General features: G+C 40.3%; 1 protein-coding gene across 3 annotated transcripts in view; it reads right to left on the bottom strand.

Annotated features, from left to right (window-relative positions):
• The window catches only part of GALNT18 (polypeptide N-acetylgalactosaminyltransferase 18), a 355,216-nt gene that overhangs the window by 74,183 nt on the left and 255,868 nt on the right, over positions 1-25,165 (bottom strand). For all 3 annotated transcript variants that reach the window (XM_025928366.2, XM_025928368.2, XM_086677970.1), the window contains exon 6: positions 21,075-21,189. In XM_025928366.2, coding sequence (XP_025784151.1) covers positions 21,075-21,189 — 115 coding nt within the window. The remainder of the gene's footprint in view (positions 1-21,074; positions 21,190-25,165) is intronic.

Genomic DNA, 25,165 nt, shown 5'->3' with positions numbered 1-25,165 from the left:
TCTGTTATGGCAGCCCAAGTTGATTAATAGAATAGCACTTACTGAAATTTGTAACTGTATATTTATTCTGTGTTCTCTTTTATCAGCTGTCTGTGCTATTATGCCATTAGCTCTAAGAGGGAAGGGGCTGTGCTTATTTTCAAACACTGTATGTCCAATGTCAAACATTGTAGGCCCAATGACACCTACAACAGCCACCTAGCGACGTGAAAGGAGAGAACTGCATTAAATGCACACATCAAAGTATAAGTCGAGTGACCATATGTCCTGGTTTGCCCCTGATAATATTGGTTTTTACCTGTTGTTCCAGTGTAACTGCTGGTAGTACTTTCATTCTCAAAACTGTTCTGGTTGGGATAAATTGTAATTTACTTAGATATTTATTATTTATTTATATATGCTAAGCTCATAGGGCACGACTTGATTTCAGAAATGCTGAAATCCAAGAGAAGCAACTCTCTTGAAATCATGATTCATGTTTTCTCTCCGCTACTTCAGGATTTCTTTCCATCGCTACAATCCAGTGCAGAAAATTACACAAGTCACTGACGAGCAGCATCCGAAGCAGGCATAATGAATACAGTGGGGGCACAGCACATCCGCGGTTCCAGCACCTGCCGGGTCCTGCAGCAAGCAAGGACAGGGACCGGGGCTGGTCCCTTGAACTTTCCACAGCTAGACAGACAGCACACACTTAGAGTCAGGATCTCTGGGAGTAAATGTTGTTTCCTGGGGTAGTTTACACCAGGGGTTAACTCTGTCTTCAGGACTGACTTTATGTTCGGGAAGTTTTGCTTGATAGCAAAACTTGTGTGTAAGGGTAATTTCTGTAAAGAGTCACTCACAAGCACTGGATACTTATCTGTATCCTGCCTCTTGCATCGCTTTACAAAGTAAAGAGCATTTGTAATGGGAGTAGATGTCTCTGAATTCCCCTTCTGCAATTGCAGATTTATGAAGATCAGGTCTCATCAAAAGAACACAACAGTGTCTGGAAGAGGAGGACAAAGAGGAGGGGGAGCGGGAGGAGGGGGAGGAGCCCCGGCTCACTTGCTATCTGTCATTCTGAGGGACTGAGTTTGGTCTCAGCTGATGGTCCCTTCCTGGAAAAGTCGAGCTACAATGTAATGGTGGCAGCAAGGCTACCTTCCAGGGTCTGATACAAAATTGCACAGAGACTGGGCTAAAACAAAAACAAAAACAAAAACAAAAACAAAACACAGAAAAGAACAGGCGGGGGGTTGGGGGGGCAGGAACGAATGACTCTCCGGAGCTTTTACATTGCTGGCTCCCAGGGTTTTTTTTTTTTTTTTCTCTTTTATTTTTCTTCTTCCCCCATACCAGGAAATTAAACACTGATACATTACTATTTATCTAATCCACAACCTATAATAAAATTTCATTAATTATCCCAATAACGGCCTTTATAGCTCTTTTCCTCCTTGGTCCCAACTTTTTAAGAAGGTAAAAATTTCCTTCAGTTTAAATCTCAAAACCCTTTATCAATTGTTACCTTTTCTATACATCTTATGAATCTCACTCTTCTACAGCTCCCTCATCGAACGTGATTAAAAAAACGTAAGTGTGAAGTCCCTTCCAGAGTAAAATTGTCCGTGGGCGTTCTCCCTTTCTTGCTCCCCACCATTTCTAGCTAATTGCTTCATTATGTACTTTTTTAATTGCTTTGTTCTTTAGGGATTAATTTTGCACTTATCGTTACTAACCGTAAAACTTTTACAATGTACTGTTAAACTGCGTCTGTTCAGCGGCTGGTTTGTAATTGCAGAGTCACTCATGGCTGGTGTGCTAAAGATAACGTGCTATGGCAAAGACGCCTTCTTCTCTATATTTTCAGATGCCGTCTGGCCACTGGGCATGGCAAAGTCACTAGTTCTGGGCTGCACGGTGTACTAAGCTTCCCTCGTGTATGCACATTGCAAGCAAGGGAGACCCCAAATCCTGGGGTTTAGGCCTCATAGGCCCCAGGTTGCTCAGACCTCAAGGGCCCTGGACATTTCAGGCCCCATGGGTTCCAGGAGGCCACACCTGGTGGCACACATTCCAGCACAGCAGGGCTAGATATAGCCAACCGCCTAGAAGGAAACAAAAATTTCAACCACTCTCCTAAGGTCAAGTCCATACTGTCCCAGGGCGCTGGCACTTGGCTTCTGCCTACGTGCAAACACTAGGTTACCCTCTCCCTCCATTCATGGTCACATAAAATCTCTAGCCTCCCTGTCTCTTATCAGTTTCCATCCACTCCCTCCATAGCCCTTTGGAGTCTGTCTCCTATAGCCACCCTTGACTCCACCTGTCCCCTCAAAGGCCGCCTTCCAGCTGCATCCATATGCCCTTTCTCTGCTCACATTCTCTTAGTACAAGATGGGGGCTTAAAGGCATTGGCATCAGACAGAACCATGTTCAAATCCAAGCTCCACCACCCTTTCCCTGTGGGACCTAGGCAGGTGACTCAACCGCTCTAAGCTTCTGTGTTCTGTTCTGTAAAAGGAGGATAATAATTCTAGCCTCTCATGGTTCTCAGGAGGCGTAAATGACAGCACAAAATTCACTAGAATGGAGGTGCTATGGTGGTAAGGCCTAGGCTATCCCGCTCATCTCTGTGTACCTAGCACTTAGCACAGCACAGTGTCTAGTATTAAATAAGTGTACGAAGCACAAATGAAGTGTTCAAAAGACAGCAGCTATTGTCATTAGTATTCCTCTTAGCTTAGCTATGGCACTCCTGAAACACTGTCTTCCCCTGACATCTCTTATTTTCCACCAATCCAGCTTTTCTCTATCTGGCTGATTCCTCCCTGTAACTATGGGCACCACCCTGTCACCCACCCCCTACTCAATGCCCGTGGTCAATTCCAAAATCTCGTTTCAGTTCAGACTTCATCATCACTGGGCTCCTCCATCCTCTTGCCTTGAGTGGGCACACAGAGGGCACCTGAGCCCCATCTCCCCTCCAAGCCTTCTGTTTTACACAGTGCTGGCTTCCTGTTGAAGTCAGGATCCAGGCACTCCATTTTCCTGTACCCTACCACCAAGCACATAACACAAATGGCATAAGAAATGCTCACTGTATGAATGGATAGACACATGAATAACGCAAGCTTTTTGGTCGTTTCCTTTGTTATTTACAATATCAAACATGCCCCATTTTCCCCTTTAAACCAATTCTCTATCCGAAATGCCCCTTTCCTAGCAAATGGTACCCCCAAATCTCCCATCATCTTGGCTTCACAGCTCAATGCCATCTTTGTCAGACTTTTAATAACTCATTTATAAAGATCAGAAAAGGCTAGGTCTTGACCTCCAACTATCACTCAAACTATTATTAGCATCCAACACAGTGCTAAGGGAACATGTGGACAGTGCCTCAGCTAAAGCTTTGAGTCACTGGGAAAATTCCGTTAGGAAGTATAAAAGCCTGCAAAGTGGAAACCTGTGTTTGGTGTCTTTTGAAGTCCTTGGCCTCAGAAGACTGCACGGATGAATTCTTATTCCACTGACAACTGTCAGCCTCCTAAAGGTTTTACCCCATGACAGTGGCTGAAGGACAATGCCAAAGCAGATTCCAATTCATGACAAAATGATATAAAACAGTGGCAGGGCTCACTGCCTCACCCCAAGTGCATGCGCGTGCACACACACACACATGTGCACATGGATGTGTGATTCCAAGTTCTCAGATTATTCTGAACTCTAGCTCCAGCTGGCTTAGATCAGCCATAGTGTTTAGAAGTAACCAGAGAAAAATCCAATTTAAGGTGTTTCATTTTCTCGGTCTCCAGGGATGGGAGGTAAGAGAATCTATGCACAGCTTTTCTATGAGATGTTGCATCTGGCGGTTTCCTGAGACCTTCTCAGCTGAGCAGGGAATTCTGGTGCCCACACCCTTTCTCTTCCTTCTCAAGTCTCTCTGGCTGTGCTGGCAGATGAGTTGATTTACTTGAAACTGTGGGAGCCTGTGTTTTTTAATATGCTCCTTGTGGCTGGGTGAGAACAACCCTGATGTTAGCAGTGAGCTGAGATTACTGAGACCTCTGAGGCGTGGCCTCCGGGGAGAACCATATAGTCTGTCATATGCTTCAGCACAGTAGGCTTAGCAAGCACCCATTAGCCCACCCAGACCTCTGTCACTGGTAATTTTGGTGACGTCTGTAGCCCTTTAACCGAAGATCTATTTTGTAAAAGTCTCAAATAATGGTGATGCCTGTTCTAGGCAGTTGCTACAGACAGACCGTTCTTTGCTTTCTCTTCCTCCTCCGTGTCTCCGGCTTCCTGAACACAGATTTCTGACTTCCTGTCTGTTTTCTGGTTCCTCTCATTTGGCAGCTCCTCCATATACTCCTTTTCTGACTCTCTGGACTCTGGCTTTTGGCTCAGTTCTTGTCTCTGTCACCCCTCCAGTTTAGAAGTCTGCTGTGACCTCCAGTAAAGACATTGTGTAGTAGTACTTTCTGACCCAGGGCCCATCACCCATCAGGGATTTGGGCTATGTCATCAAGCCCTAGAACAGTACTGTGGTCATTTTCCAAAGCAGTACCATTTTCCAAAGCTGGCCAAATGCGGAAATTAAAATGTATGCCATGGCTGAATCCTGAAGGCAGAAGTGGATAAGCATCATGATACAATGAGAAGGTCTTGAAGCCACTCAGGCTAGTTCTAAGCTTGAGTGATTCGGGGAGATATTTTATCCTGTTTTATCCTCCAGGTTCCTAATTCACAGAATGGGGATAAGCATGCAGACCTCACGCGGCTCGTGCAAAAATTAATGAGATAATATATACAGAGTGATGAGCCAATCGCATATAATAAATGGAAGTTCTCATTATTAGTATTATCACCATCCTCCATATTGGTGGCAACTACTCCTACCAGCTGTGGAACATGGATCTGCTTTAGGAAATCATAACTTTCTCCTGTTGCCCAAGAGTTTATGTCACCAAACAAATCGTAGATGTTCCAGAACTAGAAGACGATGTTGGTAACCAAGGAAATGTTTGTGTGAAACCTCTCAGCCCCAGGTCGTCTGCCATAAGCACACTTTTTTCCTTTCACTTGAGTCACCAAGGAAAATGCTGGACATTTTGGATGGCCTTCTGGACTGCCAATAAATGACCAATTTTTCTCTCCATGTGATAGCTCTGTCTTCCCCGTCTCTGACTCTCCGTTTCGGCCCCATGCCTGGTTACAGACCCCTACTTCCCAGCCTGAGGGGTCAGCCGGGGTCATGTGTTTTCCCCGCTGTCACTGTACATGTCACCCCCATTCTTTGTAACACCCATAGTCCCCTTCCCTGCCTGAAAACGCACACCCTTTCTCTGGGGTCCCGCATAAATGCCTCCACTGCGAAGCCTCACCTAGCTCCCACAGGGAGAGGGGTCGCTCACTCCTGGGTGCTACTGTTACACATGCAAGATCTTTCATGCTTGCTGTTTTGATTCTGAGACAGGTGTGCCTTACTTAGTACTTTAATGCAGAGTATGTTCACCGTAATGAATTTTTATCCTAATGAATTTTTATCCAGAAGGTATTTTTTGGAATAAATGTCACTAAAGCAATTTAATCCTCTTGGTTAATTTTTGATATGATTAAAATATATTTCCTTTTATACTCATTTTCCAGTTTTATTTTTTCCAGAATTATTTTCATTGGGATTAATTTTTTTTGCATTGATTTAATAACTGACATATGAATATCAGTACTTTTTTTTTATTATACACATCACATTTTACGATCTGTCACAGGGTTTTCATTTGTCATCGTTATTTCAGCCAAGTTTGGTTTTCTTGAATCAAATTTTGCAGATATGAATTATGTTAATATTTATTTCTTCAATCCATTTTTTAGTTTTTAAATTTTTTACCATATTCAGTTTGTGTTGATTATCTTTGTGTTGATTAACTTTACTCATGGTTTGGCAAAAGAATAATAGTTTATATTTTTTGTTTAAAAAATAATTTTAGGATTATCACAAGACAGGGGCACCAGGGTAGCTCACTCAGTTAAGTGTCTGACTCTTGATTTCATTTCAGGTCATGATTTTGCAGTTGGAGCCCTGGATCAGGCTCCATGCTGGGTGTGGCACCTGCTTAAGATTCTCTCTCTCTCCCTCTCTCCCCAGCTCATGCATGCTCAGCGTTCTCTCTCTCTCTCTCTCTCTCTCTCTCAAAAAAAAAAAAAAGAATATCACAAGACAGAGTGATCAGGTTTTCTGGGTTGTATACTTACTATAGTTACCATTGGTGGATCAAAGAACACAGAAGTCCTTGGAGTCAAAATGGAGGAAGGAGTCAACTCATCCTGTTTAAGTTCATGACACTTCCTATAATTTTCTATAAGACTAGTACTTAGAAAATGGTAAGGTGGGTTTGTCTTTACTGCTAGACTGAGAGCCACTCAAAGGCAGGGTCTGTGCCATTCACCTCTAGTTTCCCAGCACCTGGCAAGTGGATGTATGAAGAGTGAATGCATGAATGAATAAAAAACAAAAAATTAACCTACAAGAAATTTGAGAGAAATTTTGTCAGATTTCTCACTGAAGGCTACTAGACAGTGCCTACCTACATAAGGCATAATGGCTGCTGAAGCCATTCTTCTTGGGTTCAAATCTGTTTTTCCATTTATCAGTCATGTAACCTAGGGCAAGTTACATCCCTGCTCTGTGCTTCAGTGTATCCACCTGTAAGTGGGGAGAATAGTAATATTTGCATCTCAAGGTTGCTGCAAGGATTAAAGGAGTTAATACACATAAATCACTTAAGACAATGGCTCACATATAGTTATTGCTGCATCACTATTAACACTAATATTATGGTCATAAATCGCATCTATCTTTACAGTGATACCAACAGGTGGTGATGTTCATGTCATATTATAAGGAGCTCATTATTCTATTAGGCATTGCTCCCCCCTTTTTTTAAGTGACTCTAATCCTGGTTTCTTATATTGAATTGATAATGTCCTTACAACTTCTACCCCACCTCAGAAGGTCATAGTTCTGACCTTTTCAGTTATATAGAATATATTCTCTTATATTTGTCTGTCCTTCAATTTCAAAACCTGTTCATTGAGCACATACTAGGTTCTAAGCATCAATATGAAAGTTAAGTAGCCATAAATCCTGATAGCGAGCATTTTATTTATTTTTTTTATTTAAAAAAAATTTTTTTTTCAACGTTTATTTATTTTTGGGACAGAGAGAGACAGAGCATGAACGGGGGAGGGGCAGAGAGAGAGGGAGACACAGAATCGGAAACAGGCTCCAGGCTCTGAGCCATCAGCCCAGAGCCCGACGCGGGGCTCGAACCCACGGACCGCGAGATCGTGACCTGGCTGAAGTCGGACGCTTAACCGACTGCGCCACCCAGGCGCCCCTAGCGAGCATTTTAAAGTCTGTTCAGGAAAGAAGGAATGATGACATTGTTTGTCTCTTAAGGATCTTCTCCTTTGAATCCAAGATCCCCATAACACACAGTTGGTAAGCCAGAATCCAACTCACAAACATAACTTAAAACATTTTTAAGGTTAGACTTACAGACATAATACAAAGTCTATATATAATTGAAACTCTGTGATATCAGTACATAAATATACCAATAAATCAATGGAAATAGAACATAAAATCCAGAAACAGATTCAAATATATGTGGCAACTGAATGTTTGATAAAGGTACTACTGCAAACCAGTGAGGAAAAGATGGCATTTTAAATAGAAGGTATTAGAATAACTGGTTGACCATGTTGAGAACTAAGACACTTGGGTCCATTCCTCACACCATACATCAATATCAGTTCTAAATGAATCATATTAAACCATTTGCAATGACATGGATGGAGCTAGAGTGTATCACGCTAAGCGAAGTAAGTCAATCAGGGAAAGACAAATACCATATGATTTCACTCATTTGTGGAATTTAAGAAACAAAACAGATGAACATATGACAAGTGGGGGGAAGAGAAGAAAGGGAAACAAACCACAAGAGACTCTTAATGACAGAGAACAAACTGAGGGTTGATGGGAGGGAGGCGGGTAGGAGATGGGCTAGATGGGTGATGGGGATTAAGGAGGGCACTTGTTGTGATGAGCACTGGGTATTGTATGTAAGTGAAGAATCTACTGAATTCTACTCCTGAAACATATTGTACTGTTAACTAACTAGGGTTTAAATAATTAAAAAAAAAAGAAATGAAAAATTTGTGAAAAATACAGTTACACAAATATTGGAAGAAAACATAGATGAATTTCCTTATGATCTGATAGTGGGTAAGTTTTCCTATGACTAAACTCTGAAAGCAAGAAGGAAAAAGATACGTTTGCTTACATTAAAAAAAAAAAGGAAAGAAAAGAAAGGAAAAAAAGCTTTGCATGGCAGCAACAACAACAAAACAAGCACACACACACACACACACACAAACAAAAACAAACAAAAACAAAACGCCAGAAGCAAAATCAAAAGACAAGTAACGAACAGGGAGAAATTATTGGCAATTTATATGATAGGCAGACTATTAACATCCCTAATGTGTAAAGAAGTTCTAAAAATAGAGAAAAGACTAACAATCCTATAGGAAAATAGGCCAAAGATATGAAAAGCTCACAGAAAAAAATGCAAATGGTTTTAATCATATGAAAAGCTGTTCAACTTAGCTCTTAATAAGAGAAATGCAAATTGAAACTACTCTGAAAGCCCTTTCTCATCTGGAAGATTGGCAAAAACCCAAATAGTTCACAACATACTTTGCTGGTTGACTCCAAGGAACTCTTCATTGTTTCTGGCGGAAAAAGTACTACCCCTCTGGAGGGATATTTGATGATAGCCTAGCAAAATTACATACACATTTGCCCTTTGACCTCACAATTATGCTTTCAGGAATCTGTTCACACAATAACCCAGTAAAATATGAAAAAAATGCATGCACAAGACTATGAATTATAGCACTATGCCCTCAAAAGGAAAGTGGCAGAAATGACTATGGAACATTGCGTGCATTGGAGTACTATGTAGCTATAAAAAAGCAATAAGGAATAATCTCTCTATTCTATTATAAAATGATCTTCAGAAAAAATATACATATATTTTTAAAAATACAGTACTGAAAAGTGTAGACAGTATACTACCATTTATCTAAGAATGAGGAGATGTGAATATATAAATGTGTTTCCTTAGGTGTTTTTGATGTGTAAAGTAAATGAACAAACAAAATGTTTATGTTAGAGGTAGTAAGAACACAAGATGGAGAGGACAGTGATAAAAGGTAGACTTTTCTGAATATACTTGATTTTTGTGGATTTGACTTTGAGATTATGTAAATATTTACATAATTATAAAAAATTAAATATGAACAACAATTCCTAAAAATCAAAAGTGAAATGAAAGAAATGAACCTGTTTATTAGGTTGGGAATAATAACACAGAGGGGAACTATTCTAGATGACTTCAAATCACAGTAATTTGACTGTAGATCTCTGGTGGAATATAAACAACAGAAAGAAAGGTCAAAAATTTAGACTGTTTCTAGCAATCATATTGAGGGTGATAGGGTTGTTATTAGTATTCTGAGACAGTTGTGTGCATACTGGGGAATAAAATAAATAAGTAATTGTGTTGGTGTCATTAAGAATAAGAATTTTTGACATGGGAGAAAGGAAATAAAGAGGAAAGATTGATAAGGTGAAGTAAAAACTCAGTAGTCCTACATTTGAATCAGAAAGATCATAATTAATGCCTAGAAAATTTTATCTCTACCAAAATAATAACTTCTAGCTCTGACTACTTAAAAGACCTAGAAACATGAACCAACCCAATAGCAATGAGCACCCCTAGTGCCCAGATCGTGATTTTAAGTACCATTTTTCATTAAAAGAAAGCTGGGCTCCTTAGGGAAATGGCTGGTTATAGGTCTGGAATAGGAAATGTATAGATGAACCTGGAACATCTTGATGGCAGGGAAGCCATTAAAGAAACAAAGGGACTCAGGAACCAATGTCAGAGGCTCTCAATGGCCAAAGGTGAAAATATGCAAATCAGTAGGGATATTAAATATAATAAATTAAAATACATCAAATATATTTAAATCCATAAGTTCATAATAATACTAAAAAGGAATAATTGGTTCCCTTTGGAAGATGGTACAGAATCAAATCATTATTTTGAAAGTTGTTATAAAATTATTTATTCTGATTTTTCCAAATGAACTTTATCATATTTCTAGGCAACCAAAAAGTGGATGATTATAAACGTCTCTTTATATAAATCACAAGAATAAAAGGCACAGCATAAGGAATACAGTCAATGATATTGTAACAGTGGTGTGTCAGGACAGACGGTAGCTATGCTGTGGTGAACACAACATAATGTGTAAATTTGTTGAATCACTATGTGGTATACCTGAAACCAATGTAGCATTGTATGTCAACTATACTCAAATACAATTACGTTATATATTTATATATAACTATGAATAACTATATATATATATAATAACTATATATAACTATATTATATATATATATATATATATATATATATATATATATATATATATATATATATATATATAGTTATTCCAGGTATTAAATGAGGAAGGAAAAAATAAAAATATCACCGTTTTGCAACCTCTAATGAATTATTGGATCCAGGCAACATTCAGCAAAGAGTGCTAACATCACAAATGGGGAGACCACTAGACGTTCTGTACCTCATGATGGAAGCACACACATACTGCCTATGACATATTTTTGCTACAAAACTGAACCTACATCCCCAGATCTAACTACCAATTTAGAAGAAATATACGGGGTGGAAGGACATGTTAAATGACACCAGGGGGATTCAATCGGGAAAATCTGGACTGTGGGAGTCTGTATAGGACAAATGACCTGATCTCTTTAAAAATAAACTACAAGGGGGAAAAAGATGGAGAGAGAAATTCAGTAGATTAATAGACACTTAAAGGACATATTAAACAACTGAATTTTAATTCATACAAATGATATTTTTTGAAAAACAAAAAATGATGAGACAATGAAGGAAATTTGAACACCAATAATACTTGATGGTATTAGGGAATTCTTTTCAACACCTTTAGGACTGAAAATAGTATTCTTTAAAAAGTCCTTATCTATTTTAGATGCACTGAAATATTTTTGATGATACAATCTCTTGGATTTGGTTGAAAATAACAAGTTGGGGGAGGTTGCACAAGAGTAGAGATTAAAACCAAATTATCTGTGCACTGACACCATTGAAACAGGGTGATGGCTGCATGGCAATTTATTATACCATTCTATTTTTGCATATGTTTGAAACTGTCCATAATAAAGGTGTTTTTGTTTTTGCTTTAGATCCCATTTCTGATAAACTATCTGTAACATGCAGCACAGTACCCTAGATATCAGAAGACTTGCTGTTGAGGACTTTTGAACTCAGGTTCTAAATTCCCTTGCTATATAAGGGACCACATCATATGTAGTTCTTGAGCCTAAGGAAGCTGAAAGGAGGCATATATGATCTGCCCCTGTCCTTGGAAGCATGAGCATATAATCTAGGTTTAGCCAACTGTATGATCTCACTAAGGACTTTGAATCTTGGTAAATGTCACCAAGACCCAAGCAATGGTGCCCAGTATCCAGTGGCAGGGCCACCTAGTCATGGCAGTAGAGTCAGTCCTAAATATACTATTCTTACCAGCTGGTTTTGGCTATGGTTCCTACTGTCTAGTCTCTCTTGGTTTTTTCTTGTTTTCTGAATCTGCATCTATAGAGTTCTTATTAATTCTTTGAGATATCCAATGACCCTCCAATAAATTCCATTTCTCTTTAAGTTAGCCTGATTCAATTTTCTTTGCTTAAGACCTAGATTCTTGAGTGTTATCCAAATAAATAGCTCAGTAGGACTATATAACATAAATTAAAGCATGTTTTTAAAAAATAAAGCACTAAATAAACTGTATGGTAGCATATTAATGTAACATATATATCTACATGTATAATGCAATTGTAAGTTTTGTATAGAGCCTTTTATAGTTTACAAAGTACTTAAATTGATTTTTTTTGCTATCTTTGTTAAATAATGATTATAATAAAGACATAGTATAAGAATTTACTTTTTTGACCAACATAAATATTTTCAATCTTATAACACTTTCACTTATTTTGAGAGAGAGAGAGCGCATGTGCATACAAGGTGGAGAAAGGCAAAAGGAGAGGGAGAGAGAAAATCTTAACAGGCTCCATGCTCAGCATGGAGGCTGACACGGGGCTTGATCGAATGACCATGAGATCATGACCTGAGCCGAAATCAAGAGAGAGACACTTAACCAACTGAGCCACCCAGGAGCCCCTAATCTTACAGCACTTGAAAAATATCATGTGGCTTGCCAATAACACTCAATTGCTGTGTTCAGTAAATAGGATAATTATAGGGAAAGAATTTTGAAAATACATAGCAAAGGCATTGCCATTGTTTCTTAGTTGATTGTAGAAGCCAGAGATGAACCTAGTCCAGGGACTAAGGAATTTTTGAAACCTGGTGACTATGCTGTGTCTATAACCTTCTTTGCTTGTGTTCATCCCACATGCCCTGTGGAATAGCCATTGGCATTTTCTTAGGGTATAGAGAGATACTAGATTCTTCTTGGCTAAGAAAGAAGGTTTAAAAGTGGGCATGAAAACTGATAGACAAGGGCAATAAAAAGATGTCACAGAAATAGAATAAAGGCACTGTCTGAAGTACTGAGAAATCTCCAATGCAAATTTCTGTTTTATTAAGCTATTAAATAAGGATACCCAGATAAGGAGGACCTTGATCGATTCCTTGGTGATCCCAAGGCCAACAAATGGAGTCAGTCCACTGGACCTCTTATTGTCCTAGATTTTGCTCAATTACACAGGGAGAAGAGGCAGAATAATTCATAGGGAGAGATGCTACACTCAGCTAGACCTTAAGATGAGGTTAAGCAAGAGTAGTTAAAAGAGGCAAGGCTGTCACGAGGGTTTGGGTAATCTGGCTCAGACGGAATAAAGGCAATGATCCCGGCTTTGGAGCAGGTGGTAAGAGGTCGGTTAGCCTAGAGGATGAAAAAGCTGTTCAACAGGCATTACAATAGTAGACCATATTTTAAAGAGAATGACAATAATGAATATTCTAAGATGAGAGTCTAAAATGCCAATAAGAAACCTGAAGTGAGGAAAGCTTAGACATCCAGATAAGGAGTTGGTGACTGGCAAGTATGTCTAAGTGGGTGTCCAACATAGTCCTATCTGGAAGACTCTCTTCTCTGTGCTACGTTCCAGGGAGCTCAATCCAGTACAGTCGTCTACAGCTAGGGCAAGATGGAGAGGAGAGCTCTCTTTCCTCAGATTGCCTCTGCCCTGGAGACTCAGAAGGGAATTGGCATAGTTGTGGTAGCATTATTTCTCTGCCTTTCCTACTTCTATGGTTTCCATCACAGAAAGGTGGAGATAGCTGTTACTTACATTGAAGAATTTAATTTCAGGGGCACCTGGGTGTCTCAGTCCATTAAACATTGGACTCCAGATTTCAGTTCAGGTCATGATCTCACAGTTCATGTTATTATGTCCCATGTCAGGCTCTGCGCTGACAGTGTGGAGCCTGCTTGAGATTCTCAATCCCTCTCTCTCTCATTCACACACTGTCTCTGTTTCTGTCTCTCAAAATAAATAAACATTTAAAAAAATTTAGTTTCAAAGAATAATAAACAGGCTAGGCTTCCAGATGTTTCCCTATGTCAATTTCACATAACTGAGGAACTGTCTCTTCCAATATTAGAAATTTAACTGGCTTTACATTTTCTAAAGAAATTTTTAAACATGTCTATGCTCTTTCTGTTGTATTGAACAGAGTGCCTGTTGTATTCTGAATACAATTTAGAATACAATTTAGGCTTTTCTTTATGACTCAGACCTGTTATTAAGCACCAGTAATTCTGTTGTACATTTTTGTGCTCTAAACCCAGGGATCTGCCTGGATGTTTGGCCCTAGAAGAGATCCAAGTCATTGTGCTTTTGGTCATTACAAAGACTCTTCTCTTTCCTCCATATCCTTGCCAACACTTGGTATCTCTTGTCGTTTTGATAATAGCCATTCTAACAGGTGTGAGGTGATATCTTATTGTGGTCTTGATTTACATTTCCCTGATGATTAGTGTTCTTGAGCATCTTTTCATGTACCTGTTGGTCATCTGTATATCTTCTTTAGAAAGATGTTTATTTAGATATTCTGCCTATTTTTAAACAGGATTGTTTGGGTTCTTTTGCTACCACATTGCATGGATTCTTTATATATCTTGGATATTAATCTCTTATCAGTTATATGATTGGCAAATATTTTCTCCCATTCAGTAGGTTGACTTCATTTTGTTGATGGGTTTCCTTTCCTGTGCTGACTCTTTTGAGTTTGGTATAGTTGCACTTGTTTATTTCTGCTTTTTATGCTTTTACTTTTCGTGTCAGATTAAAAAATCATCACCATGATTTATGTTAAGGAGCTTACTATCTACATTTTCTATGGGTTTTATGGTTTCAGGTCTAACATTCAAGTCTTTAAACCATTTTGAATTATTTTTTGTGTATGGTGTAAGAAAGTGGTCCAATTTTTGCATGTGGCTGCCCAGTTTTCCCAATACCATTTATTGAGGAGACTGTCCTATCCCTGTTGTGTATTCTTGGCTCCTTTGTTGTAAGTTAATTGACCATATATGTGTGAGTTTATTTCTGGGCTCTCCATTTTGTTCCATTGACTTATGTGTCTAATTTTATGCCAATACCATACTGTTGTAATTTACAACTTAAGTGCTGTTTTAGCTGTACTTAATATAATGTAAAATGTAGCATATTTGGTATACTCAGTTTAAAATATTCTCAAATTTCCAGTATAATTTCTTTTATGACCTATGCGTTTAGAAATGTTTCATCATTTCCAAAAATATGGCTTTTGTCTATACCTTTTAGTTGTGGGTTTCTAATTGAATTCCATTGTAGTCAGAGAACATGTTCTATATAATGTTAATCCTTGAAATTTGTTGAATCTTGTAATTGTTAGATGCAGTGTTCTCTATATGCCCATTAGATTCAAACTATTGTGTTGGTCTATCAGTTCCTTGGAGAAATGTATTACAATATTCCACTACATTACTGGAGCTGTCGATGTCTCCTTGTAATTCTGTCAACTTTTACTTTATATAAATCAAGGTTGTGAAATTAGGTACATAAAAGCTTATAATTGTTATATATTCTGATGAACTGCACATTGTAGAAACCTTTATTTGTACTAAAACATGTTGCGATAGTATTTTTTCTAATATTAATATAACTATAGCAACTTTCTTTTCATTGGCATTTGCCTGTCATGAATTTTTCTATCCATTTAGATTTAACCTTTCTATATTATTACATTTCAGACATGTTTCTTATAAATAGCCAACAGATAACTTAAAAAATCTAATTTTAAAATGTTTGTCATTTAACTTAGTCCATGTAAACTTACTGTATTTACTCATATATTTGTATGTATTTCTACCATCTATGTTTTCTCATCCTTTCTATTTCTCCCCTTCTTACCATTTTCATATTTCATTTGTCCCCTTTACTTCTTTGGAAGTTATACTTTCTTTATCTATGATTCTCATGGCTTCCCTAGAAATTTTAATGTGCTCACTTCATCAAAAGTGAAAGTCAACTAATATCCCTTCCACCCTCATTAACATATAGGCACTTGAGAACACTTTCATTACAATCACCCCCTCCCAATTTATTGGCAATTGTCATCACACATTGTAGTTTTAATAATCCCATAAAACATTACTATAGTGTTACTTACCATCAACGTGTCTTTATATTTCCTCATATATTTTCTACTTTTTGAGCTAAGTATTCTTCTTTCACCTCAAATTTCCTTCTGGGGTCATGTTCCTTATACTTGAAGTGTATCCTTTGTAAATTTATTTTAGTGAGGATCTATTAGTGGCAAACTCTTACAGTTTTTGTGTTTCATAAAATGACTTTCCTTTATATATATATATATAAAAGACACAATTATTTTCTTTCAGAATATTTAAGATATTATCTCATCGTCTTCTGGATTCCATTATTGCCACTGAAAAGTCAACTGTTACTCTAATTATCATTAATTTTTCAGTAGTATATCTTTTTCTCTGGCTGCTAACAGATCTCTTTGTTTCTGGCATTCACTATGATATGTCTAAGTGTGGATATATTTGTATTTATCTTACTTTGGACAGGCCGACTTCCTGAATCTGAGGGCTGGTGACTTTCACCAGCTTGGGTACATTTTTAGTCATTATCTCTTAAAATAATTGCTTTTGCCTAATCCTCACTTTTTATTTTCTCCTTCTGGAATTCTAAGATATTAGATCTTTCCCCTCAATTCTACCTGTCTTTCAATCTTTTTTTTTTTTTTTTCATATTTTCTTCTTTGTATTCCTGGGATGATTTTGAATAATCTTTTTAGGTATATTTCCCAGTTTACTATTTTTCCTTTAAATAATATCCATCTGCATGATTTAATCCACCCATTAAACTTTTAATTTCCATTTTTATATTTATGTTTAAAATTCTATTTTTATCCCAATATGATGAGTCTTGTTCATAGTCTCTTTCTTCTTATTTATATCTCCAATTTCCGATTTATTTAAAGCTAGTATACAACTTGTTTCATACCCTGAGTCTGATAGAGTCAATACTTGAAGATTTTATAGAACAAATTTGGCTGTCCAATGCTTTTGCTGGTGTTTGCTCTTGGCGCTCTCTTTTCCCCTTGTTCGTTTGTGGTTTTTTAAAAAAGATGAACTCCTATTCCTTGAAACTCTGGCTGTGGGAAGTTTTATGGCCTGGGTTAAAAGGGTCTTTCCCCAGAGAGGGTTTGTATACATTTTTGCAGATGCTTAAGAACTTCCAACAACTTTAAGTTAAATTTTACTCTTGAGATTTTTCTGGATCATGAAGTATTTTGATTTTATATTATAAATCCAAGGGAGAAACTCACAGAGGAGAATTCTTCCTCTCTTCCCAGCAGAAAATTGAGATAGGCAATTTTCACTCTATCACTGGGGGTGAGGATGGGAGTATTTCTAGCTCATCTTTATACTGAGTTAATAGGCCTTTGGAGTGACCAGTTTTATGGGAGGTGAGGTTGGGGCTGGGGGTTATTTTATTAGACTCTTCAAGCTGGGAAACCCTTAGGCTTTGTATAATGTCCTCTGTACTCTGTGAAATTGAGAAATCATAAACCTAAAGTCACCAGGTTCTTCAAATATAGTAGATGCAGACTTTCTCTAGGTTCCTACCTATTTTCACTCACACTTTAATTTCCTTGTGTTATAACAAAGCACAAGTTGGATCTCCTAAAACCACAGATTTATTCTCTCATAGCACTGGAGGCTAGAAGTCTGAAAATAAGCATTGACAGGGCCATACTCTCTCCAAAGCCTTAGGACAGGATCCTTCCTTGCCTCTTCCAGCTTCTGGTGGCCCCAGGAATTCCCTGACATTACTCCAATCCGTGCTTCCATCTTCACATGGTCATCCTCCCTCTGTGCCTATCTGTGTCCAAATATCCCTTCCAAAAACACCAGTCGTATTGGATTAAGGCCACCACAACCCAGTATGACCTCATGTTCAACTGATTACATTGGCAAAGACCTATTTCCAAATGAGATCATATTCACAGGTACAGAGGGTTAGAACTTCAACATATTTTTGAGGGGAGTCCATTGAATTTATAAGCGTCTCTAACAATTTCTTAATTCCTTACCACTTCTTGAATGCTTTCTACTTATACTTTAGCATCTTTATAGCCATCGCCTATACAATCTTTCTGCCTTTTATTCTGTGTCAGCTCTTATTGCTTGTTTTCATCTGCTTGCCCACAGTAACTCCCTTCTTTTTTTTCCCACTGAGTTGTGGAATTAGAAATCAGAAAAAAAGGGGGGGATTATTGGAAAAAAATACAAAAAAAGAAAAAGGCTTTACATTCAGTAGATATGACTGAATAGAGTAGAAGGAAATTACTGCATGGACACTGTAATACTTTTTGGGGTATGCTCAAAAGACTTTTATCCCTAGATCACTGTGGTATATCTTTTAAAAAAATTTATTTTGAGAGAGAGAGATCATGCATGGACGAGTGCGGAAGGGGCAGAGAGTGAGGGAGAGAGAGAATCTTAAGCAGGCTCCACACTCAGCTCAGCACAGAGCCTGACGTGGGGCTTGATCTTACGAATCATGAGATCATGACCTTAGCTGAAATCAAGAATTGGACGCTTAACCAGTTGAGCTACCCAGGCCTCCCTCACTATGGAATATCTATCTAGGCTTTCTAATCATAAAGATCTGGGGTTAAATCTTTTCTCTACCTCTTCTAAGCTATATGACTTTGAGAACACATGTAAACTCTTTAATTTCACAATTTTCTCATCTGAATAAAAGGGGTATTATAATAACAACTACTTTTTAGGGATATAGATGGATGGCATGGTTAGGTGCCAGAGCAGGTAGCGAATAATTGTGCAAACAACTCTTTCTGTGTTCCAAATGGGCAAGGACTTTGAATATGTTATCTTTAAATCAAAGAAATGAGAAAAGCAACATCTCTCCTTTTTACAAACACTCCTGTGGAGATCCCAGATGATGAAAGTGAGGCACTGGGATGCGAACTCCTAATACATGAAAGGAAAACACTAATAACCACACAAAACATTAAAATCTATTTTGGCGGTGGCAGGGGGTGGGTAACTGGAATTCAAATGAACTAGCCTCTCCTTCTGTTCTCAGCTCTGTCGGCCAACAGGCCGTTCAGTCCGTGCTTTTATTTTTTTATTTTCTTTTTATTATTTTTTTTAATGTTTCTTTAGTTTTGAGACAGAGAGAGACAGAGCATGAACAGAGAGAGGGAGACACAGAATCTGAAACAGGCTCCAGGCTCTGAGCTGTCAGCATAGAGCCCGACGCAGGGCTCGAACTCACAAACCGTGAGATCGTGACCCGACGTGAAGTCGGAAGCTTAACCGACTGAGCCACCCAGGCACCCCCAGTCCGTGCTTTTAAAAACACCACCTTTCCTTCAACTACAATGACATTTCGTCTCTGTCAAGAGGGAGGGAAGAGATGGAGAAGAAGAAAAGCCAGGCAATGTTTTACACCCTGAACACAAACCCCCATAATTTTAAACACTTTTTGAAAGCCTCACCCAAGCCCACACTCCAGAACAGCTTTATAATCTGGGCGAGGAAAAGCCAGAAGCCTCCCACCACCCCATGACTGTCCCACATATGTGTGAGCTCAGTCTCTGGGAAGACCTCACACATCTACTTCCTCTCTGAGTCCTCAAGCATCTCTACCCAGAGAGCACACATACTGGAGGGGGCCCCACCTGCTCCGCCAATTCCTGGCAGCAGCTCCTTGTGAAAAATAGTATGTTTGGGGACGACCATTTATTTAGGAGTGGTGCGGAACTGAGATGGTGAGGACACAAATGGTGAATAAACGACTGATGTAGGGAGAGCTGGAGGAGGGAAGGTGATAACGCAGGTGCTGTCCTCTATGAATATATTAGCTCCCTACGAAGCCCATGCATTTTGACTGCCTTCAAAGCAATCTCTCTGGATTTCAGTGAATTCAAGTGTCTAGAAGTGTTTTCTAAGCTCAGCTGCAGATAGGCTGCTCCTGCTGCCAGTCGTCAGAGCCTTAGGATTAAGGCTGGGCAGTAAGTCAAGCCCACACAGTGCTGGTCAGACCATTGTAGATGTTGTGAGATGCTCAGCAGAGATGCCTAGTCTCCCTTCAGGGCAGGGCAAGGTCTGTTCAGGGTCAGATGACTTGCCCAGTGGGGTGGGAGGACTAAGGAAGTTAGAGGTAAGAGGAGGGTATGTCCAAGCTGGAGTCCTGACTGAGAACTGGAAATACAGACACTGAAGCCACAAGGCCAAGAGTGGGTCATTAGTAGGAAAGAGCTGGATGCTGGGGTGGTTTGCATGGAGAGCTGGCAGTGATGAGGAATATCTTGGATGATGGCCATGAACTCCAGCAGATACAAGGTCCTCTCCAAGGGCTGTCCCACATGGATGTGTCAGGCTGCTTCAATTACAATGCCCATGGAGAGGACAATGGGGACCACTGTAGGGATAAGTCACAGCTTGAATATTGTTTTTCTTTTGTGAGGGTAGGACCACGGCCTAGACAGAAAGGTGGGCTTCCCTCTAGGATGAGATCCTTCATTGTCTCCATTATTAAATTCTTGCCAACCACTAGGGCACCGAATGTGTCCCTCAGACATGATGGGGGAGGTATCCTTTTGGAGTTATCTTTTCATGGGCCCAGGAAAAAGAGCCAGAGCCTAGGAAATATTCCCATGGGATGAGAAATTAAAATGATGCCTATTGTGCATTCACACCATGTGTCAATAGCTGCAAAAGACCCTCTATTTCGGGGAAGGATGGTGGCTACCTCTGAAGAGTGGTCTGAATAGGTCTGAGTGTCTGACCAGCACATGGTGACATCAGAAAATAGAATGGAGTGAGCCTGGCTGTGTTTTGCTCTTTATAGCCCACGAGTTTTATTTCCCTGGAGCTCTCTCTTGGTAAAGTCTTTAGGAAAGTTCTCTGGAATGCTGTGGAGGAGGCAGAGAATATGAGAGTGAGAAATTCCAAGGGGAGGTGACTCTAAGGGTCACTCTGGTACAGCCACCCCTCGATGCATGCAGGTCTCTTCCTGGAGCACACTTCTGCTCAGACCTGAGGAGCCTATGTTTGGTTTTAACAAAGAGGTTGTTCCCATAGTTGGGAGCTCTATTCTCCCATGTCCCCGGCCCTAGCTGAAGCAGTTTCTGAAGTCCTTTTCTTCCTGCAAATTCTATAGGTCCCCTCTTGTGTCTCTATCCCATCCTCAAGCAGCCCTGATCACACACACGAAGTAAGGCTAAGGACTAGACATTCAGCAACCTGGAGCCCCATTTCTCCACCTCCTAGGCCCATTCACCTTTTGGGGAGCTGAGCCAAGCCTCTGGGTGAGAAACCTTGCTTACCCTGATCCCCAGCTCGACATTCTCGCCTCCGTAGACCTCCATGCCCTCGTCCAGTAAGCCGATCTCCTGGAAGTACTGCCGGTCCACAATAAAGCAGCCAATGAGGGCAGGGCTCCTACAGGGGTGAGGAGAGATGGGCCAGCAGTTAGCAGAGGGGCTGCCAGAGGAGTCTGAGTGGTGGTGCCTTCCTACCAGAAGGATCTGTTCCTCTTCCTTCTTTTGCTGCTGAGCTGGAGTGGGCCTTGTTCTCTGCGGGCCCCTCCCATGCCCACCTTCAACAGAGGCTGTAGAGAGGCTGTTTCCTCAAGGTGGCCGTGGGTAGCTCCCCACCTCGGGGCCTGCCATCATTCCAGGTGGCACTTGCATGGTGTGTTAGCCCAGAGACCGAGTACTCAGTCTGCGGGCCCAGGCTGCATGTCTGCTTTTGTAGCTTCCCCGATGCCTGAGCTCTGAGCTGCACAACCAGTCTCTGTTTCTACCTGGGTACCCATGCTACCTCCCTCACCCTTCCCCAACTTGGGTCCTGCGTGTTAACCTTGGTTCACTTAGAAAGATTACCTGGGGCTTTGGACAGCACGGTAAATGATTTGCATTTTATCTGGAGGTAGAGGAGTGTCAGTGAGGAATTTTAATCCGACTTTGGTAGGAGCAGAAATAAGTCAGCCAGAGAAAGACAGATACCATATGATTTCACTCATACATGGAATTTAAGAAACAAAAGAACAAAGAAAAGAGAGCCCCCCCCCGAAAAAACAAAAACAAACAAAAAAACCCACCCCAGACTCTTAAATATGGAGAACAAACAGATCTGTGCTTTAAAAGGAATCCTGCAGCAGCTGTGGGGTGATTGGGTGAAAACTGAGGAATCCAGTTGGGAAGCTTGTTGCTATGTCCTGTGAGAAATGATGAGGCCCTTGACCAGCGTATCAGGAATGGACAGACAGTTTAAGGACACATGTTAATGTAAATCAACAGAACTTAGAAACAGGTGAACGGGTGTGTGAGAGAGAGAGAGAGAGGGTGGGAGGACTCTGGATGCCCGCTGGCTTTGTGGTTTGCATGATGGTGGAGTGGGGACCACCCATCGATGTGGGCCATGGAGAAGCTGGCTTCAGAAGGAAGAAGCATTCCCTACTGGGAAAACAGATCTGAAGGTGCCTGTGGGACACTGGAGGGAGATAACCAACAGGTAAGGTTTAGTACATGGCCTGGGTCTTAGGCCTGAGCAATTGGGTCTTAGGCCTGAGCCAATTGGTCCAGGAGCTGGAAGGTCTTTCCTTAGTGACAGTGTGGGCTCAGGGTTCACAGGCCGTGTAAAGGCACTCACTGAAGCACAGGACTTTGCTAGGAGTGATTTGTATTAGGAGAATCAGCATGAGCACATATGGACTGCCTCTCTGCTGAGAGCATTAGCTTACACAAATGACTTTGAATTGTTCCACTGCACACTGCTACCATTTCTAGCCCTTGTATATAGCATCTTATCAGCTGGTGGCTGAAGGATTTGGAGGGGAAGAGAAAGAAAAAGAGAAATGATGAATCCTCAGTGATGAGAAAACTGTCAGTCACATGCAAATGGACCCATCTTTGAAATTGGAAACTCATCAAGGTGGAGAAACCGCTATTTTGCAGGCCATTTCTTTAGACAGTGTTGATGCAGGAGGCTGCTCAGGCAGGGACTGGTGCCTTCGGGTCCCTGGCCCCCCTCCTTTTAAATCACAGCATTTTGTTCTGGATGGGCTCACCTTCCACAGACCACAGGAAGCCAGGGAGGACAATCTACTTCAATCCACTACTCCTAAAGCAGGCGGAGATCCTGCTGTAGTGGAGGACGCTTTGACCCTGGCCTTGGAGGTGCATATTATGGGAAAAATTCCCTCCTGGCTGTGTGTCACTGAGAAAAGTTCCCTAGCCTCTCTGAGCCTCTGATTCCATATCCATGAAATAGAATCAACTAGAACCTCATAAGGATTAAATTAAATAATGTAAAACCTTGAAAACTTGTGGGACAGAATTGTTAATTTAAAAATCATTTAAAAAGATGCACTTGCACAATGAAGAAGCCTGGAGAATCCCCTCCGTGAATTCCTGGTGATTTAAAAACATCAGTCCAGAAGAGTGAGCAGAGTGAGGTCTCGACTTTTTCCTTGACGTTCCTGAAATGTTGAGTATTTCCACATGGTGCACCAAGACCTGCAGGAAGGAGCCTTCCCCATTTGGCCAAACCCACTCAGGGAAACAGCAGAATCTAAAACAATTACTGTGGAATGAGCACAGGCCACCTCAGGCAGTCTATTACTTATTAACTAGCTAGGGTATGAAGTAGACCCAATCAGCCTGGAAGGGTTATTGATTTCTACCTTACCTCATTCCCAAGAAAGATCAGAAAGAGCTTACAAAAAAAAAATGTCCAATACATTGAAATACAAAATACATAAATGTCTGAAAAGACCAAGAGTTCACAACAAATTAGGAGCCAGTTAGGATGCATGTACAGTGTTAGGTCCTCCTTCACAGGTTTTAAAGTAGACCCACGGGGGCACCTGAGTGGCTCAGTTGGTTAAGTGTCCGACTCTTAGTTTTGGCTCAGGTCATGATCTCACGGTTTGTGGGTTCGAGCCCCACATCGGGTTCCGTGCTGGCAGCAGAGCCTGCTTGGGATTCTCTCCCTCTCTCTCTGACCCTCCCTCACTCACTCTTTCTGTCTCTCTCTCAAAAATAAATAAATAAAAAAATTAAAGTAGACCCACAAAACTGACACTGAGCTTCCTGGAAGCCAACGTGAAAATGAACAAACATGTCTTAGGAATAAGAAGTACTGCTCCCATGTGAAAATATCACACTAATTCCTTGAGGATAATAAGATTTTCTTTGACTAGCAGTCAGTTTGAAATAAATTTCTCATGTCAGTATTCTTAGAGGTCACTCTGGGACATAGTGAGCAACCATCTCAAAAATGTCACTTTAGAATGCGATAGAAGAGGGGCGCCTGGGTGGCTCAGTCGGTTAAGCGTCCGACTTCAGCCAGGTCATGATCTCGCGGTCCAGGAGTTCGAGCCCCGCGTCAGGCTCTGGGCTGATGGCTCGGAGCCTGCAGCCTGTTTCTGATTCTGTGTCTCCCTCTGTCTCTGCTCCTCCCCCGTTCATGCTCTGTCTCTGTCCCATAAATAAATAAAAACGTTGAAAAAAAAAATTAAAAAAAAAAAAAAGAATGCAATAGAAGATACCTCTGGGCTCTTTTGATAGCTTACGTCATATGGACAAAGCACTGATGTACAGCTCCAAGGAAATAGGAGCCAAAGTGGGCAAGGTATATTTGTATAACTCACAGTTTTCTATGAGGTTCTATTCATCTAGGATTAAGTCAGTATGGTTCTTCCAAAAACCTTCCATGAATATAATTTTCTCTCAGCCAAGTTTTTGACAAAAGTTAGGTAATGAAAACTTTGAGATCCTATTCTTTGTCAAGGACCTAGAATTAGGTTTACTATGACCAGGTTGACACATTTCAAGATGAGCAGAACAAAGCAGCGAATATCAGTGCAGTCTTCTGCAAGAACACTCCTTGTATGACAGTATACTTCCTTCCAGTAGCATTCAGCTCACCTAGGGGCAGAATTCAACCATGGCAGTTATGAGCTCAACAGTGGGAATCTATGTGGATGACAACTAGATGTGGAATCTAGCCAACCTAGGTTTGGATCCTGGCTCCACTGCCCACAGCCTGTGTGGCAGGGACATTCTCCTTTGTCCATCTTATGGGCTGTCCTCATCTTGTGAAACAGGGATGACCCAATGAGCTGTCAAAAGGTTATAATGAGGAGCAAATGAGACTGTGTGTGTAAGAGACCCTTGCACACAGTGACCTCCAAACATATATTTAACAACACAAAATTGTGGCAGGGGCTAACAGGTGGGTAACAGGGGTAACTGCAGGAAAGCTATGTGGTTCTCTTTCACCTTGTTATAAATAGGACTATGGTTTGTTTTCTGGCAAGAAAAGATGTGATCTCAGATATTAACCACCCACTTTCAATTAAATTTTTCATAATCTTTCTCCCTCATGTAATACAAAGCAACATCAGTTTCTA

The sequence above is a fragment of the Puma concolor genome, chromosome D1 (genome assembly GCF_028749965.1).
Source record: "Puma concolor isolate L17-30 chromosome D1, mPumCon1.1.hap2, whole genome shotgun sequence".
Lineage (NCBI taxonomy): Eukaryota > Metazoa > Chordata > Mammalia > Carnivora > Felidae > Puma > Puma concolor.
Note: the sequence above shows the minus strand (reverse complement) of the source record. Positions and strands in the feature narration are given on the sequence as shown.